This window comes from Symphalangus syndactylus, chromosome 9, assembly GCF_028878055.3.
Source record: "Symphalangus syndactylus isolate Jambi chromosome 9, NHGRI_mSymSyn1-v2.1_pri, whole genome shotgun sequence".
In the NCBI taxonomy this organism is placed as follows: domain Eukaryota; kingdom Metazoa; phylum Chordata; class Mammalia; order Primates; family Hylobatidae; genus Symphalangus; species Symphalangus syndactylus.
The window spans coordinates 100,408,587-100,426,834 of NC_072431.2; the positions used below are offsets into that span (position 1 = coordinate 100,408,587).

The window sequence follows — 18,248 nt, forward strand, 5'->3', positions numbered from 1 at the left end:
ATAGTCCCAAATTGGCCAAGAGCAGTGGCTCACTCCTGTAATCCCAGCACTTTGGGAGGCTGAGGTGGGCGGATCACGTGAGGTCAGGAGTTTGAGACCAGCCTGGACAACATGGTGAAACTTTGTCTCTACTAAAAATACAAAAAAAATTAGCCAGGCATGGTGGCACAGGCCTGCAATCCTAGCTACTCGGGAGGCTGGGGCAGGAGAATCACTTGAACCTGGGAGGTGGAGGTTGCAGTGAACCGAGATTGTGCCACTGCACTCCAGCTTAGGTGACAGAGCAAGACTCTGTCTCAAGGAAAAAAAAAAAAAAAAAAAAAGAGTCCCAAACTACAAACTGCCCAAAGTCCATCAATAAGAGAGTGAATAAATAATTGTGGTATATTCATTTAATGGAATACTACTTAGCAATAAAAAGGAACTAACTACTGATACAGATAACAAGGATGAATCTCAAAAACATACTGTATGAGAAAAGCCAGAGACAAAAAAGTATAATATTCCAGTTATATCAAGTTTTAGAATAGGTAGAACTGACCTATGGTGACAGAAATCAATAAAATGGTTATTTCAGGCTAAGTGACACAGGGAACATTCCAGGGTGATGAAAACATACTATTTCTTGATAAGGATATGGATTAGAGAGGTAGGTGCATTTGTCAAAATTCACTGAATCATAACAGTTAAATCCTACGCGAGTTATACCTCAATTTTTACAAAAGATGTATAGTTAAATGGGTCATAAAGCAAATTTCAACACATTAGCCATTCTTGGTATTACTGACTTTATACAAGTAAAAGTGAATTTGACCTAAATAAACTTTTTTACATATATAAATATATATTATATATAATATAAAATTATATATTTGTTATATATATAAATTACATATAATTTAAATGTTACATATAAATTTGCATAGATATATTTATCTATTAAAATATATATAACATATATACACATAACATATATACACACATCATATATATATACACTTTTTTTTTTTTTTGGAGACAGGCTGTCTGTCATCCAGGCTGGACTGCAGTGGCGCAATCTTGGCTCACTGCAACCTCTGCCTCCCAGGTTCGTGATTCTCCTGCCTCAGCCTCCTGAGTAACTGGGATTACAGGTGCGTGCCACCACACCCAGCTAATTTTTGTATTTTTAGTAGAGACGGGGTTTTACCACATTGGCCAGGCTGGTCTCAAACTCCTCATCTCAGGTGATCCGCCTGCCTCAGCCTCCCAAAGTGCTGGGATTACAGGTGTGAGCCACTGCGCCCAGCCATAACATATATTTATTTATTTACATATACATATGTTATATATATGTATGTTATATATATTTTATATATATATATATAGAGAGAGAGAGAATATATCTTTAAAAATCTTTGAAAATACGTTTTGGAGGCCGGGCATGGTGGCTCATGCCTGTAATCCCAGCACTTTTGGAGGCCAAGGTGGGCGGATCATGAGGTCAGGAGATTGAGACTATCCTGGCAAACACAGTGAAACCCCGTCTCTACTAAAAATACAAAAAAATTAGCCGGGTGTGGTGGCAGGCACCTGTAGTCCCTACTCGGGAGGCTGAGGCAGGAGAATGGCATGAACCTGTGGGGCGGAGCTTGCAGTGAGCGGAGATCCCGCCACTGCACTCCAGCCTGGGCAACAGAGCGAGACTCCGTCTCAAACAAAAAAAAAAAAAAAAAAGAAAATATGTTTTGGTCGGGTATGGTGGCTCACATTTTGGGAGGGAAGGATCACTTGAGCCCAGGTGTTCCAGACCAGTATGGGCAACATGACAAAACCCATCTCCACAAAAAATACAAAAATTAGCCGGGCATGAGTATATAGTCCAGCTACCAAGAAGGCTGAGGTGGAAGGATTGCTTGAGCCTGGGAGGTCAAGTTTGCAGTGAACAGAGATCATGCCACTGCACTCCAGCCTGGACAACAAAGCAAGAGCCTCTCTCAAAAAAAAAAAAAAAAAAAGTTTTAACTGGTAAAACACATTTTTTCACAGGGCCAATATATTTGAAGGCCTATTCCTCAAATACTTTTTTTACTTTTATGTATGATTTCTAGAAAGATCCCCCTTTTAAATTACACTATTTTGAGGTCAATATTTAATCATTAGAAATGAAATGGGAATATGCAATAATGCTTAAGTTCACACAGTTTTAACTGTATGTGTCTGGTGATTTGAACAAATAGCTAAGGGTCATCTCACTGTACACATAGTTCGGGGTATTTCTCCTGCAAAATAACTACAGTGAGGCAGATTCTAGACATGAATGAATGTAAGGCAACTGCAGGAATCTTACCTAATACTGGAACCACAGCATAACATGATGCCAAGAATGCTTCTGTGGGAATGCCACTGTCTTCCAGAAGTTCAATGTCACTAAAGCTACATAATTTGGTGATATGGAGGAGAAAAGATTGAAAATACAGTATCAGCACTCTGCAATTCAGAGGTAAGTCATAGAAACAGCTGCCTCTCTGTAGGGTAAATCATTTGACTTGATATGCCCCAATGACTGTTTTTCTAATATGGTCTCATAAAATAAATTTCCAAAGATAATTCACCAAAGCAAGCTAACATTTGTTCACAGAGCACACTTCACAATCAATTCCTTCTTATTCATTGGTAAGAAAGAGTAAACAGTAAAGCAGGTACTTGGTATACCACATTCTCTATTCTCCTAGAATATGCCATCACCTGAAAGGAACACCATGACTGATTTTCCAGAATGGAAGCTGGTATCCAAGCATCAGTGATATTAGAGAGTCTAGAATACCTTGTGTTCATGGTACTAAAGAAAGTTGGGATAACTTCTTTGCCTTCCTCCCAGAGGCATTCCGGAGAGCAACTTGAGTCTGATCCAGACTGAGTCAAGTTATTGTCATGATTTTTCAGGTTTTCCATTCCATCTTCCTTCATTATTTCACCCTGGACTGCAAAGTAGAAAATATCTATTACTAACCTATTATATATTTATTCTAAAAATACATATTGATTGTTGAAAATTTCTAAAACACAGAAAAATACATAGAAATAATTCATGAAACACTGTTCACATTCACATATACATACATCTACACACACAAACGAAACTTGAAGTATGTGTAGATTTGAATCCTGCTTGCTTTCACTAAACAATGTATCATGAATATTTTCATTATCATTCAGCCCTTCAAAAACATGATTTTAATGACCATGTTATATTGTATCATACCCATGAGGGGCACTTAGGTAGCTTCCAAAATTTTACAATTATAAATACAATCACTACTCATTATTAGCACATTCTATACGTATTTGTGAATTTGTCTACTTACTAAAATTTATTTTGTAACCCCAAAATCAATACACACGGCACTTTTGCAGTCATTTGTGGACACGTGCAAAGTGGTGAAAACTTTGTTGCTGGACACACATATTCCTAGCTGAGGTAGAGCAATGTGATGTTCTGCCTTCTTGTTTCAGCTCTCATAGTATAGACAAATGTCCTTACTTAGTGCCACATTTTATGCATGTTTGTGCATTTTGTTGTTTTTGCTGTCTAAAAGGGCTCCGAAGTATAGTACCGTCTAGCATTCCTACCCACAAAAAGGCTGTGATGTGCCTTATGGAAAAAAGATGTGTGTTAGATAAGCTTCATTCAAGCATGAGTAATAGTGCTGTTCACCGTTAAGTTCAATGTTAATGAATCAACAATACATATTAAAGTGTCTTTAAACAAAAACACACATAAAACAAGGTTATGTATTGATTGGTAGACAAAAATTTTGTGACCAAAGGCTTGCAGGAACCTAACCTTGTATTTCCCCCAGGAACAACAGTTTAGTATTTGCTAATTCAGTGCTCATGGTGACTAAATAAAACCTAACTACTGCAAATAATGAGAACTGACTATAATGCCACAAAGAACATCCCTGTCAATAGGTCTTTCTCCTTAAATCTAACTATTCACTGAAGAACAATTCCTAGAAGTAAAATTACAGGAGCAAATAAATGACTGCACTGTTTTGACAGACATTTTCTCCTGTCTTTATTATTTACCCAAGAGATAAGGCTCCAATGATGTGTGGATTGTCTCTCTCAGATTAACAGCTAAGAAAACACAGCTCCTTCCCTCAACTCCCACACTGCTCCCCGACTCGTCGGGGAAAAAACAAGGTCTCTTATTTCAAGGCAGATGAGGAGGAAATTTTAATTTCACAATTGAAAGTGAAACACAATTGTGTTTTATAACACAATTGAAAGCTCTAATATAATTATCTTTGATCTGAAGTAGATTTCAGTGATTAGTGCCAAGGGATTAGCATATTTGAACCACAGACCTATTACCTGAAATGTGGGACTTTGGCCTGATAAACAGAGAAGACTGCGTAGAAACCTCATGGTGACTGGTGAATTCTGACATCCTCAGGCCCAACAGAAACTGGGAGGATGAAAAACTGACCTGCTGTAATTTTACACACTGTTAAGTCTAACACCATAATCTAAGTTCAAAGGACTTTTAAGATACAGGGTTGAAGGCCCTCTGCTCACTGCAGCCCAAGAACACTGAGCAGGAATCTTCCTCTTCACTCTGCCTTCTCAACACCAGGTCAGATTGGATGAAAGAATGTTGTTCAGTCATATGACCTATCTTACCCAGCCAATATCCTCCTTAGGAGACACTACTACATGGTCTTGAGGTTAATCCCTATCACGGATATACATCAAATTCCCAAATTTTCTATCATCTAAAATTGGTTTGTTTCAGACTTTACTTTTGTTTTTACCTGTTATATTATCATCTGTATTTTCCTCACTTGATATGCTGCAGTCTATCTCTGCAGATTTCAAATATAAGGAATTCTTATTTTTCATTAGGATTTCTTCCTCACCATTTATTTCCATATTTAAAGATCCATTTTCAAAAATGCTCAACTCCATTTGCCTGCAAATTTTTTAAAAGGAAAAAAAAGCCAGAAGGTTATTATTTGGTCCTTTTTTTTTTTTTTTTTTTGAAACAGGGTCTCCACTCTGTCACCCAGGCTGTAGGGCTGTAGTACAGTGGCACAATCACAGCTCACTGCAATCTCCTGAGCTCAATCAATCCTCCTACTTGAGCCCAGCATTCCACCTTGAGTAGCTCAGACTACAGGTGCCTGCCACCACGCCCAGCTAATTTGTAATTTTTTGTAGAGATGGGGTGTCACTATGTTGCCCAGGTTGGTCTTGACCACCTGGCCTCAGGCAATCCTCCCACCTCAGCATTCTAAAGTGCTGGGATTACAGGCATGAGCCACCTCGCCAAGCCTGGTCATAAATTGACTGCCCAGGTAAATGTTATCCTTTCAACATCCACTGAAAGAATTGTTAAATCAAGCCAAACCTCCCAGTCTTCTGCCTCCAAGGCCTGTGATGGGAGCAGTCCAGCCTCAAGGCTGCAATTTAGAAATCAAAGAGCCATTAATAGCTTTCCCAGCACCCTCAGCAGTCCCAATCTTCCTGCTCCCCAGCAGCATCAGGAAATAGTCATTGACAGCTCTTTGGTTTTCAATCAGTTTTCTCCGGGTGCCACTTTGCACACTTTACTTTCCTCAACTTCTCCCTGGGGGGCTTCTTCATTTGTACACCACTGGCCATTTCTCTGTGTTTGCCCAGCCAGTAACTGTCTATTTTATTTATTTATTTATTTAGAGATGGAGTCTCGCTCTGTCGCCCAGGCTGGAGTGCAATGGTGTGACCTTGGCTTACTGCTACCTCTGCTTTCCGGGTTCAAGTGATTCTCCTGCCTCAGCCTCCTGAGTAGCTGGGATTACAGGCGCCCGCCACCACGCCCAGTTAATTTTTTGCATTTTTAGTAGAGACAGGGTTTCACCAGCTTGGCCAGGCTCGTCTTGAACGCCTGACCTCAGGTGATCCACCTGTCTCGGCCTCCCAAAGTGCTGGGATTATAGGCGTGAGCCACCATGCCCAACCAGGGAGAGTACCCCTTATAAAGTATGTCTGAGAGAAAAAACCCAGGAAGACATCACATCCTGAGGGAAATGTCAGCACATTAGGGTAACAGAAAAAGCCAATTAACATGCAAGTAGAACAGGTAATTCTACTGGTTAAAGGAACAATCATAATATCTTATCATTATGATTAGGTGATTACACCTAGCCTAATTAGAACAAAAAATATTTTCTTCTAATAAAAATAAGAAGGAAGAGTCCAAGCTACATAGTAACTACAGGAAAAGTATTTGCTATTTTCTTTAAAAAAAAAACCATATTTCAACCTAGTAATTCAAAATGTAGGCGCATATAGAGGCAAAGACCTCAACAACAACAAAAAACCTACAAATATGCTCCTAGTAAGAATATTTAAAACAGGAGAAAACTGGAAATAACTAAATTGGGAACAATCCTTGTAATAAAGAAGTAAGCAATAGTATATAAAGAGATGAACTATTAAATAATTTGAGGCCGGGCACAGTGGCTCAGGCCTGTAATACCAACACTTGGGGAGACCAAGGCGGGTGAATTGCTTGAGCTCAGGAGTTCAAGACCAGCCTGGGCAACATGGTGAAACCCTGTCTCTACAGAAAATACAAAAATTAGCCAGGCATGGTGGCATGCACCTATAGTCCCAGCTACTTGGGAGGTTGAGGTAGGTGGATTGGTTGGGCCCACAATGTTGAGGCTACAGTAATTTAGCCCACTTTCATGGGTTAAATCACCTTCAAAATTGAAGGAGCATTTAGGGGAATAGAAATAGTTTAGATTTTTATAGTAGGTTATTTTTCAACTTGCAACATTACCTAAGATTTTTATTTTTAAACACAACAAAATAGCACTACTATCATTTCTAGATAAAAGCACACTTAAAACAATGCTCAGAGAGAAGTTTCCTCTACAAGAGAAGTTTCAACCTTCAGTACACCTTAGAGAGATTAAAAGTTACTAGATGTGATAGGCGAGATCCATCTTAGGGAAAATGCCAACATCTTCCCTATTAGTGCTAAATAAAGGTCTGCTCTGGGTTGATTCAGGCACACTCAAAAGAGGAAAGTCAGATATTGTTTACTTCCATATTATTTCAAATCCTGAGAAAAACCATTACACGATCAAAGTATCTTTTTTTAAACAAGGAATAACAATATCCTTATTTTTTTTTAATTTTTAGCAAGAAGAAAAAAAGCTACTGTACCTTTCCAATGAATTATGAATTGGTATAATAGGATGTTTCATCTTTAAAAGAAGCAAAGAAAGAAAGTTCACATGTTAAACTTTGAACAGAGCATATTTATGATCTTATAACATACAAAATGGTAAATATGACCATATGACCATAATATACACTAGCCCCACTAAACAGAAACAATTTTAGGTCTTCCCAAAAGAGAGTCATTGATTCCAACTAGTCCTTCTTATTTATACAAATACATTTCTAAGGAAAAAGAAGATGATCTTTTGACAGACCTAATTATCAGTCAAACTCAGTGACTAGCTTTCTTTGTAATTTCAGTTATGCTAATTAAACATTAATAAGCAGCAAACTATGACGCAAGTATTATATCAAGTACTAGAGGTATAAAGGTAGACCCTATGGGGTTCCTGCCCTAAAAATCATTTCAGTACAAAACAAGGAATATAAATAAAATAGGAATATGTATAAGAGAGGCTTTTAGCCCAATCTAGTGATTCAGGGGAGAAGAGACTAAGTCTTTGAGGATGAGTATGAGCTAATCCAGGACAGAGAGGTGAAGAGCATTCCTGGCACTGGAAAATGGCACAAAGGTGTGGAAGGAATTATTAACACAGGCAATGAATATGCTCAAGCTAGGTAATGACAGGGAAAGAGCTGGTAATGTGGGAAGGGGTTAAGAAGTTTTGACTTTAACCTACAGGCAATGAGGGAGCCACTGGAAAGGCTTAGGTTAAGTGGTTTGATTTATACTACATTAATAGAAATATGGTTGACTGGAAGGGTCAGGCTGAAAGAACTATTAATAGTTAGAAGACTATCACAACTTTAGGCAAGACTCACTCGACAAGGGGTTGGAAAGAGGCTACGTTAGAAACATGTTTAGGTGGTAAAATTGCCGCAAATAACTGACTGGATGTGGTGTGCTGAGGACAGATATAAAAAAGGACATAGAGCAAAGCCCATTAAAAAACTGTCTTTATAAGTCACTAAAGGGTAATGGAGAACATAACTCACTATAAACTTTGAAACTTTTCATGATGCCTTGTTGCAGCCAAACTGAGCTGGACTTTTACCTTGCTGGACTTGAGCATGGCCAGCTGCGGTGATCCTGGTGGAGTGCGGTAGAGCAGCTCAGAGGTGAAGGCTGCATTTGCGATCTGCATGCATTCTTCCAAGGTCTTCAGAAAAGTATTACAGGTTGATTTCAGCAAAGTTCCCACATCAATTCCCTCCTACGAAACAACCAGAGTAGAAGACTCCTTTACCTTGCCAAAAAAGAAAAAGCCCAACTGTGGAATGTCCTTAGAGGTTGTCCACAAAATAATAATGTATCCACCTGCTGAAATATGTACATCAGTTATAAAAGAAAAGCCCAATTTATCTATTAACCAAGTAACTATCAGCACTATTTGACTTTCACCTGCAAGCAATGAGGGAGCTGCTGAAAGCCTTAGGTAGTAAAGTGGTTCAATTTACATTGCATTAATTGTAACTCCCTCAGTCATGACAACCAAAAGTATCTCTCCTTGAGAATCCCTGCTCTAGACTATAAACTTCCCAAGAGCAGGATTGAAATGCTTTTTCTGGTATCCTTCATCTTCCCTCCCTCCCCTCACAGTCTATCTCATACATATTAGGCAGCTGCTGAATAAGAGCACCCAAAAGGAAGTGAATGCAAGTGGGTTAAATCACCTTTTTTAGAAAAACTCAAAACACATGTACTACCAGTAGCATAGTGTTCTTCTACTACTTAAGAAAATAAATGAAAATCTTTCATTATAATCTGCAGATGCACTGTCAGATCGAAACTTCTTCGAAACCAGAGCAGAAACCCCGGTTAAGGTGAGCCATTCTAGACATAGCTTAACACCAGAGAAATCTTTAAATATATGTTTTAAAATAAGTGAATAATGACTGTATTAATAAATTCTAAAAATCACAATCCTTGCTGACAACGAAGAGAAAAAAAAGCTGTGTCTCCATCTTTGAAAGCACTAGTCTATTCCAAAGCACAGTTTCGATGGTAAAACAAAATACTGTTACTCTCATAGATGCACATGAATGAAAGACAATAAGCTGGCATCTTAATAGCCACAGCTACAGAAATGGCTCTGCAAGACTGTAATTAACAAAACAATATAAACTGGAGAGAAACATATTTTAGTATGACAGTACTAAAGTTAACGGTTCCAAGTATTATCAATTAATTAATCTCCAATTCATTCCACGAAGGAAAGCTATATACATGCGTATGATGAAATGTACTATTGCTTCTCTTTGTTTAATTTTGTTACTTTTTTCCTCTATAAAATAGAAAATTCCAAGATAAGTCATAAAATTAGGTGAGAGTAAACACCACCTGTAAGCAACGTCTGGTACTTTTTAGGTATATTAGTAATATTAATAAAATAATATTTTACCTCAGAATTGGCTATACTGGTAGTCGCTTCTTTTATAATATTCATGTATATTAATAATATTAATAAATAATATTTTACCTCCAAATTGGACACACCAGTTGTGGTCACTTCTTTTGTTTTATCTACTTGCTGAACAAGGAGGTCACAGTAGAGTCTTAGTTCTGACATTTTGGTTTTCAAGTTTTCAGTGTTTTCAGCAAACTCTAAATGACAAAATGATGATAATGCAGTAACCAGAACAAACAACTGATTTACTAGTTAGGATACTATGCAGAAGTGGAATCCTTACTAGTTAGGATACCACACAGAACATATGCCCAAAGTCGAATCTTCAAAGTATGGGTTGCAAATGTGACAGGTGAAGACGTAATAACAAGAAAAAACAGAAAAAGTAAATCTCCAGTCTTTCAAAGTAGTATACATTATTTATTAAGCCAATATACCAAATAATCACCAGTATACAAAGAAGGAGACAATATACTGTCTGACCCACTCCTGTCGGAACTGGGAGCAGAGCTAAGGGGTTCAGAGTTTTGGCCTCAGTTCTGCCAGAGAGTTTTTCCTATCTATAAAATGGGGTCATAGCTGTTTACTTACTAATGCAGTGCTCTACTCTTACCTGGGAAAAACATTCTGTAGTGTCCAATTACCACTAAGAACACCGTTCATAATTTCAGCTGAGGATTGGTTCGGTACGCTGCCTTGTCAAGGCTAATGGCACCCAGCCATTATTATTAGCAATGCTCTCCAGTCACCCTGGCATCGAGGGCTCAGCTACAATTATTATCACTTTTCTGTTTCCTTCTTCATGAAAAAAAAACTGCACATTACCATCTGCTCTGAGTCAAAGCCAACAGCTTCTAGAATTTGCTCCCAATTTAGCATTAAAACAACCAATGAAGAGGCCAATTTATGATCTATGTGAAGAGTTAAGCACAACTGCCACACCTGTCATGAGAGATGTTCCCTGGAACACTTTTTCCCATTTCACCCCACCCTAGCTCATCTCTTCAGGGTACATTTAGGGCCATGGGGCAGGGACTAGGGGTAGCAACTAGGGGTGGCAACTAGGACCCAGGCAGTAAGCCCTGGTATTCTTGCCCCAGTCCAAAGAGAAAGCTGGGCCACGGTTCTCTGGAGAACTTAACAATGTCCAGTGAATGAGCATTAAGCAACAGGAACCTGACAATTAAGCATCCATCCCACCCCAGAAAAAAAGGAAGGAGGAGCAGGGTGTTGCTACAGAAAACACCCTGATCCAAGGCTTATCTGGCTCAACCACTCTTCACCAAAGGTCAAGTTTGGCCACAGACTGGATACTCCACCATTTTATCATCACTAATTCTCATGGTAATCCTCCTAAGGTAGGATCTATTACCTCTTTTTAAAAGATGAAGAAAACTAAGAGTAAGAAAGGTTAAGTGACCGATGCCAAGGTTATACAGTCAATAAACTGCAAAGCCATCATGTATACCCAGCTGTGTTTGGCTCCAAAGCCTGCATTCTTTGCACTATGCTATGTCAAGAAAGAAGAGTTAGATATGGACCCTGGCTTAAATTATACTAAGATACGTAGCATTTGCATGATACAAAAAGCTGGCTAGATGGTCAGAAGCAAGATAACAAATAAGGGAAATCAGAGATGCCAGTGGGTGATTCCCAAGGTTTCTACAGCAAAGGACAATCAATACTTGCCTTTCTCCTTCTGGGTCCTACTGTCAGTCAGGCAAGCCTTGGCTGATCCCAGGGCTACCAGCCACCGCTGTCTTTCAGCCACACTTCTGGCCTTCAGGTAGAAATACTGTTCCCCGGGGATTATCAGGTCCATGCGTGTATTATCTACAGAATGAACTGGGAGCAAGACAGAGGGCGATCAGAGACTCAGAAGAGCCCTGTCTGGGTAGCCTCCACCCCACCCAACTTCTTGAGCTTAACAGACGGCAGTCATTGAAGGCTTCTTCCCAAAGAGGATGCCAGTCCTCATTACCTCTCCTAATTCACACAAAGTTCTGTTTACTTATCTCATCTTAGATGTCTCTGTTAATCAAGAGGGAAAACCTTGCAATTGCCTCCAAGGCATCACAAAGACTTTGGCCCAAACAAGAATCACCCAATTTAACTTTTCAGTTAAACTGATCTCTTATCAGAATAGAGAAGGAATCTCTCTTTCAGTGGGTGTGTGTGTTAAGTAGGCTGCTCTGAGGCCAAGAAACACGGGTATTTTTTATCTCCTTGGATTTACTGGGAAACAATCAAAAATACAATCTTTTCCATCTTCTACTTCCCTTGAAAAGTCAGACCAAAAGTGTGAGAATTTTCTCAGAGCCTTTAGGAGAAGAAACAAGCAAACCAAAGTCTTTCACCCACATCCACTACCTAAATTCCCATTTAATCTGTTTTTCTTTTGAGCCACATCTTCTCAGCATGTCTCAAGACAAAAACAAGAAGTAAAGACTATTTGAAAGTCTGTTAGGTTTTTGCTTGTTTTGTTTTGTTTTGGTGGAGGGTGTGTGTGTGTCCATCCTGATTTAAACACAAAAGTGTTTGATGCTGCAGTAAAGACTTTAAGTTTTGCTAATAGCCACTGGTCCCAGGTAAGCAGGTCACTAAGGAATGAGTGCTAGTTGAGTAGTGAAGCACGTTGCTCTCATTTATTTTGACCACCTCTTAGCCAATCTCCTTATAAAAGCTGGCTACAGTTTTGGATTGTATTTGCAAGGCTTTCTTTAGACACATAACACTATGTCCCTTGGTCTGTACTATGGGAGCAGCAGAGAAAGGTATGCAGGGGCCAGGGGCTTTTTTGTTTTTGAGGGAAAACAGAAAGAAAAATAAAACTTGCAAGTTGCTTGATTTCTCACCTTGAATTTCACAGACTGCCATTTGTATGCTCCCTTTGCAACCTTTCCAGGCATCTTCAGGAGAATCATAATAGGACAATATTCCCCCACAGAGAAGGAACCATCGAGGCTGCCAACCTGAAAACCAAAGCAAGAGCATCATTGCAATTACTGCCTGTGTATGAACTACCTCCCAAGATACAGAAATAGAGCCTAACATAGGATACTGGGTTAGCTCCAAGGAGCTTTACATTGCCAAGGATATTCTGAGAGAAAGAATCAAGTTAGAAAGACCTGTATGTTTTATCCCATTTTTGTAAAATTAAAAATGCCCAAAGAGGTATATATTTTTTAGTCACATGATTACAGAAGTCTGGAAGGATAAGCAACAAGTACACTGATGACTCTCTAGGTAATAGGATTTACAGAAATAAATAAGATGTGTATTCTATTTCTTTCCTAATACAGTACCAGTAGTCTGTGATTTTTACTTTTGCTAAGACGAATAATTAGGATGTCCTGAACATTACTGTTATCACATGCTTGCCTTCCTCTCTTCTAAGAAAAATTATCCAAAACTTAGAAATAAGGCAACAAAGATGACAAGGTCCTTTCAACAAATGTCATACAAAGTGCCAACTAAGAAGCCTGTCTAGGAATCCAATGACCCTTAGGAAAAGGTAACATTGTTTGACTTATTCTTTAGGATTGATCCATTGAAATGAGGTCATCTTAAAACATTCAAGGCTTAACTACATTCACTTCAATATTGGAGAATTTCAGGAGACAAACCATGTGTAGCAGAAATATGCATCTTATCTAGTCCTCTCACATACCCTATTTTCTAGCCAAACCACTTATTTGCTGTATTTCTGTCTCTGAACTTTTGCTCCAACTTGATCTCTTCATAAAATGTCATCCTGGCCAGACATGGTGGCTCACGCCTGTAATCCCAGCACTTTGGGAGGTCGAGGTGGGTGGATCATGGGGTCAAGAGATGGAGACCATCCTGGCCAACATGGTGAAACTCCATCTCTACTAAAAACACAAAAATTGGCTGGGCGTGGCAGCAAGTGCCTGTAATTCCAGCTATTTGGGAGGCTGAGGCAGGAGAATCGCTTGAACCCAGGAGGCGAAGGTTGCAGTGAACCAAGATCTTTTTTGAGAATCCGTCTCAAATAAAAAAAAAGAAAAGAAAAAATCATCCCTGACTATCTCTGCGTAAACCTTGTTTTCTCAGTCCTCCTCAGTCAGATGCAGTTCTTTTCTTTCTCTGAAATGCCATAGCCCTTTAGAGATACATTTCTCTCATGGGACTGCCATGGCTGAGGAAGCCAGAGAGAAGGCAGAGCCCCAAGGGCTGCTCAGCTACAGACATCTGATGGGCCCTTGGGGTTTGATTCACACAAACCAAGTGGGTAGGATGCCAACGGCATCACTTTATTACGTTTTAGTAGGAGGCTACTGCACTTCCTGGAGCACCCCCAGCCCAAGATTATGGAACAAGGAACTACACTGTAATCAGAAGCCTGAATTCAGCACTAAATCTATGTGAAGGAGTTGGGTAGGTAGGCAACATATTTTGCTCATCATTTACTTAATCAGGGTCTGCTTTTCCAGAAAGCGCAATACTCAGGACTGCCAGGTACCATATTTCTTACTTAAATAAAACTAAATAAACACTAATTCTCAGCATCCACTCTCCCATAATATCTGAACTTATCTTCTCACGAAAGATAAGTAATCTTTTCTTAAACTATGGCTTTTGCTCTTATTATATTTTATATGGAGGACTTCCTTCCCAGAGACCTAGACCCTTTATTGCAGGTCAGGAACCCTTAGGCCTTATCTCTACACTAGCACAAATCAGTTCCTGGCTGGCAAACATCTTGGGATGAACTTGTAAATTTTTATTTCAGAAGGTAATGCTGGCAGGGCACGGTGGCTCACAGCTATAATAATAACACTTTGGGAGGCCAAGGTGGGTGGATCACTTGAGGCCAGGAGTTCCAGACTAGCCCGGGCAACAATGGTGAAACCCATCTCTAATAAAAATACAAAAATTAGCCAACAGTGGTGGCATACACCTGTGGTCCCAGCAGAAGGTTGAGGTGGGAGGACTGCTTGAGCCTGGAAGGTCGAGGCTGCAGTGAGCCATGACTGTGCCACTGCACTCCAATCTGAGTGAGAGTGAGACCTTGTCACAAACAAACAAACAAAAAAGGTGATGCTTCTAGACCTTGGCTTCAAATTCTACAAATTCAACTGTGAAGGCCACCACTCCTGTACAAACATTACAACCTGGAAAACCAAATCAATCCTCAGACTGGATCTTGCTGGGCAGAGAATCAGTGCTCCAGGAGTCAGACATTATTGGTGATGTTTCAGCCCTTTGCAAAAGTGTTTATTTACATCTTAGGCCACCTCCCCTCACTGAAACAGAAGAGTCAATGTCTGAGAACCTGAGAAAAGGGAGAGGTCTTTGAAATCACACAGTCCAACCAGCACATTTTGTAGATAAGGACACCAATCCCAGGTAAATTAAGTGACCTAATTAGGGTCACAAAGGAAGTACACAACAGAGCTGGGAAGAAAACTCTTTCTATACTGCTCCTTGAGGCACAAAAGCTCCCAAACCTTGGCTCCCCACTCCCAGAAAGCTGTCCTGGTATAGAACAATAGCATCTTTTCACTCCCATGACGCTGGCTGGTGTGAACAGCTCAACTCCCATGATGCTGGTTGGTGTGAATACTCCCCAAATCCACCATGACTTTTGTGTAAAAGGCATTTAGAACAGCCTCAATATTTTATCAAATTTAGGACCCATCTGTATTTGTCAGTGTTATCCAGAGAAAAAGAACCAGTAGGGTGTCAGGGTGTGTGTGTAAAGATATTATAAGGGTGTGTGGGTGGGTATGCATACATGTAATGAAATTGTAAGTAACTGGCTTATGTGACTAGAGACTGAGAAGTCCCAAGATCTGCAATCAGCAAGCCAGGAGAGCTCACTGTTAGGTTCCATGCTAGCAGGCTCAAGACCCAAGAAGAAACAATGAAAGCTAGAAAAGGCCAATGTCTCAGCTCAAGGCAGTCACATGAGGAATTCTCTGTTACTCAGTCTTTTTGTTCTCTTCAAGTCTTTAACTGATTGGATAAGGCTCATCAACATTAGGAAGGGCAATCTACTTTATAATGTCTATTGATTCGAATGTTAATCGCCCCCACAACATCCTTACAGATCCAACCAGAATAAACCATCACATCATCAATTTTAAGACGCACCATTATTTTACATGACACAAGAAAGAAACTCTACCAATTAAACAATAACACAGCACAGGTTCTAAGATGCTTCTTGATTTCAGAGTTGTTGAAATGTGAAAAAAAAAGTGTCCTAAAATTGAAAAAAAGTACTGAACTACTTTTATCTTACAAGAATCTGAAAAATGTTGAAGAGCAGCTCTCAACCCCACCCAAAGCACAGCTGCAGTAAATTTTGAAAGCAGCTTGAAGGCTGGGCTCCCTGGTTCACTCCTGTAATCCCAGCACTTTAGAAGATTAAGGCAGGACGATTGCTTGAGGCTGGGAGTTCAGAACCAGCCTAGTCAACATAGTGAGACCCTGTCTCTACAAAAAATTTTAAAAATTAGCTGGGCAAGGTGATACACCTGAGGCAGGAGGACTGCTTGAGCCTAGGAGTTCGAGACTACAGTGACCTATGATCACGCCACTGCACTCCAGCCTGGGTGACAGAGTGAGATCTTGTCTCAAAAAAAAAAAAAAAAAAAAAGTAGCTGGTAAATTATAATAGCAAATGAAACATTACCTTCCTTTTAACAGGTTCTGTATTTATCTAGGGGAGGTTATAATTATACAAGGGATGTTCAATATACGGCAATTGTATTCTGTCCTTTGTAACCACACCAACTGTGACCAAGAAAAACTTTTCTTATAAGCACAAAATTCTTGCAGTTTCAAAAGGCATATTAAGAGATCAGAGAAATCTCATTCCTATTAGACAAAATTTAAATGCAGAGTGACGGAGAGAGTTCAGATTAGTATTAGGACACACTGCTCTTTCATAATGTCCAGTGCTGGGAAACTGGGATACAGCCCAGGAATGATGAATTGTAGAGAAAAGAGGCATGGATGAAAAAGACACCATTAATCCAGTTTCTATTTTAAATTAATCTGCAGTTATCTCAGAAATGATCAGTCAAGGTAACTAAAGGGCAGATGAAAACTGTTGGTCTGTATTACTCCCTGCTCCCTTAGATGACCACTAGACTATCTTCCTATCCAATCTCCACCCTCTTTTATGCCATCCTGTATTAGAGATGCAATGTGGTATCACCCAAATTCCCTGCTTGGAAGGATTAGACATGAAACTTCAATGAGCAGGGAAGAGTTTTAGCTCGTATTAGCTATCATTGCCAGGGATGGGGTAGGGGGTAAAAAAAGAGTATTTAAATACCAATTTCATACACTTTGTATTATCCTGGATGGTTTCACTACAGAAAGGATACTTGACATTTATTTTTGGCAATCCAGCATTTACCTAGTACTTTTCCATTGATGAAAAGTTCCTTCTCCACACTCCATTCATGAGGTTTGGGTGGGGGTGACCAGCTCCAGGGTGGGTATGTGATTTAGGCCTAAATGAAGCTTCACATCCCCTATCCTCAATGATAATTCCAGAATGGGCGAGTGGCCCAATCAGAGACAATTCTGGGACTTTTGCTGGGACTGGGGAAAGGCATAAAGAAGTGGGGACTGTTTCTTTTTTCTTTGGTCTTAAGAATGTTAGCCTGCAGCTGCCTGCAGCAGTTTGCCATCACATGGGACCTAAACATGATTCACACACAAAGGGAAATGGAACTGGAAGGATTTGAGGGACAGAAGGAGAAGGAAGAAAATCTGGATGACATTGTTTGAGTCCCCTGATCAGCCCACATCATTCCCGAAGGTAAGACACCCCATTAAATGAACCAATAAACATCCCTTTTTACTTTACGCCTGTGTGAACTGGGTCTTTCTGCAAACACAAAAGCTCTAAACTATCACATGATCATCTCACTAAACGTACAAAAAGCACTTCACAAAAATCTAACACCCTTTCATAATAAAAACACCTAACAAACTTAGAAGAGAACTTCTTCAACCTGATAAAGGCATCTGCAAAAAATCCATAGTTAATGTGTATAAGGTGAAAAACAGGATGCATCCCCTCAAAGATTGGAAACAAAACAAGATGTTTGCTTTTACCACTTCTAGTCAACATTGTACTAAAGGTTCTAGACAGGGCAATTAGTCAATAAGTGAAATAAAAGACATCTAGATTGGAAAGAAAGAAGCAAACCTAGCTCTACTCACAGACATGCTCTTATATATTTAAACAAAAACAAAACGCAAGGAAGCCACTAAAAAAAACTATTAGAATAAATGAGTTTAGCAAGGTGATAGGATACAAGACTGACATACAATTAAAATTGTATTTCTGTACAGTTGCAGTGAACAATCTGAAGATGAAAGTTAGAAAACAAATCCATTTACGATAACATCAAAAAGAATAAACTACTTAAGAATAAATCTTATTTTATTTTATTTTAGTTTACTTTGAGACAGAGTTTCACTCTTGTTGCCCAGGCTGGAGTCAATGGCGCGACCTCGGCTCACTGCCACCTCCACCTCCCGAGTTCAAGCGATTCTCCTTCCTTAGCCTCCCGAGTAGCTGGGATTACAGGCGACCGCCACCACCCTCGGCTACTTTTTGTATTTTTAGTTGAG

The 18,248-nt window shown here is 39.5% G+C and overlaps 1 protein-coding gene across 2 annotated transcripts in view; it reads right to left on the bottom strand.

The window, feature by feature from the left end:
- The window catches only part of PLEKHA8 (pleckstrin homology domain containing A8), a 108,822-nt gene that overhangs the window by 79,621 nt on the left and 10,953 nt on the right, over positions 1-18,248 (bottom strand). For both annotated transcript variants that reach the window (XM_055293536.2, XM_055293535.2), the window contains exons 2-9: positions 12,482-12,598; positions 11,316-11,471; positions 9,699-9,823; positions 8,274-8,432; positions 7,201-7,241; positions 4,800-4,957; positions 2,807-2,963; positions 2,330-2,415 (exon numbers count right to left, since the gene is read on the bottom strand). In XM_055293536.2, the coding sequence (XP_055149511.1) occupies positions 2,330-2,415; positions 2,807-2,963; positions 4,800-4,957; positions 7,201-7,241; positions 8,274-8,432; positions 9,699-9,823; positions 11,316-11,471; positions 12,482-12,598 (999 nt within the window). The remainder of the gene's footprint in view (positions 1-2,329; positions 2,416-2,806; positions 2,964-4,799; positions 4,958-7,200; positions 7,242-8,273; positions 8,433-9,698; positions 9,824-11,315; positions 11,472-12,481; positions 12,599-18,248) is intronic.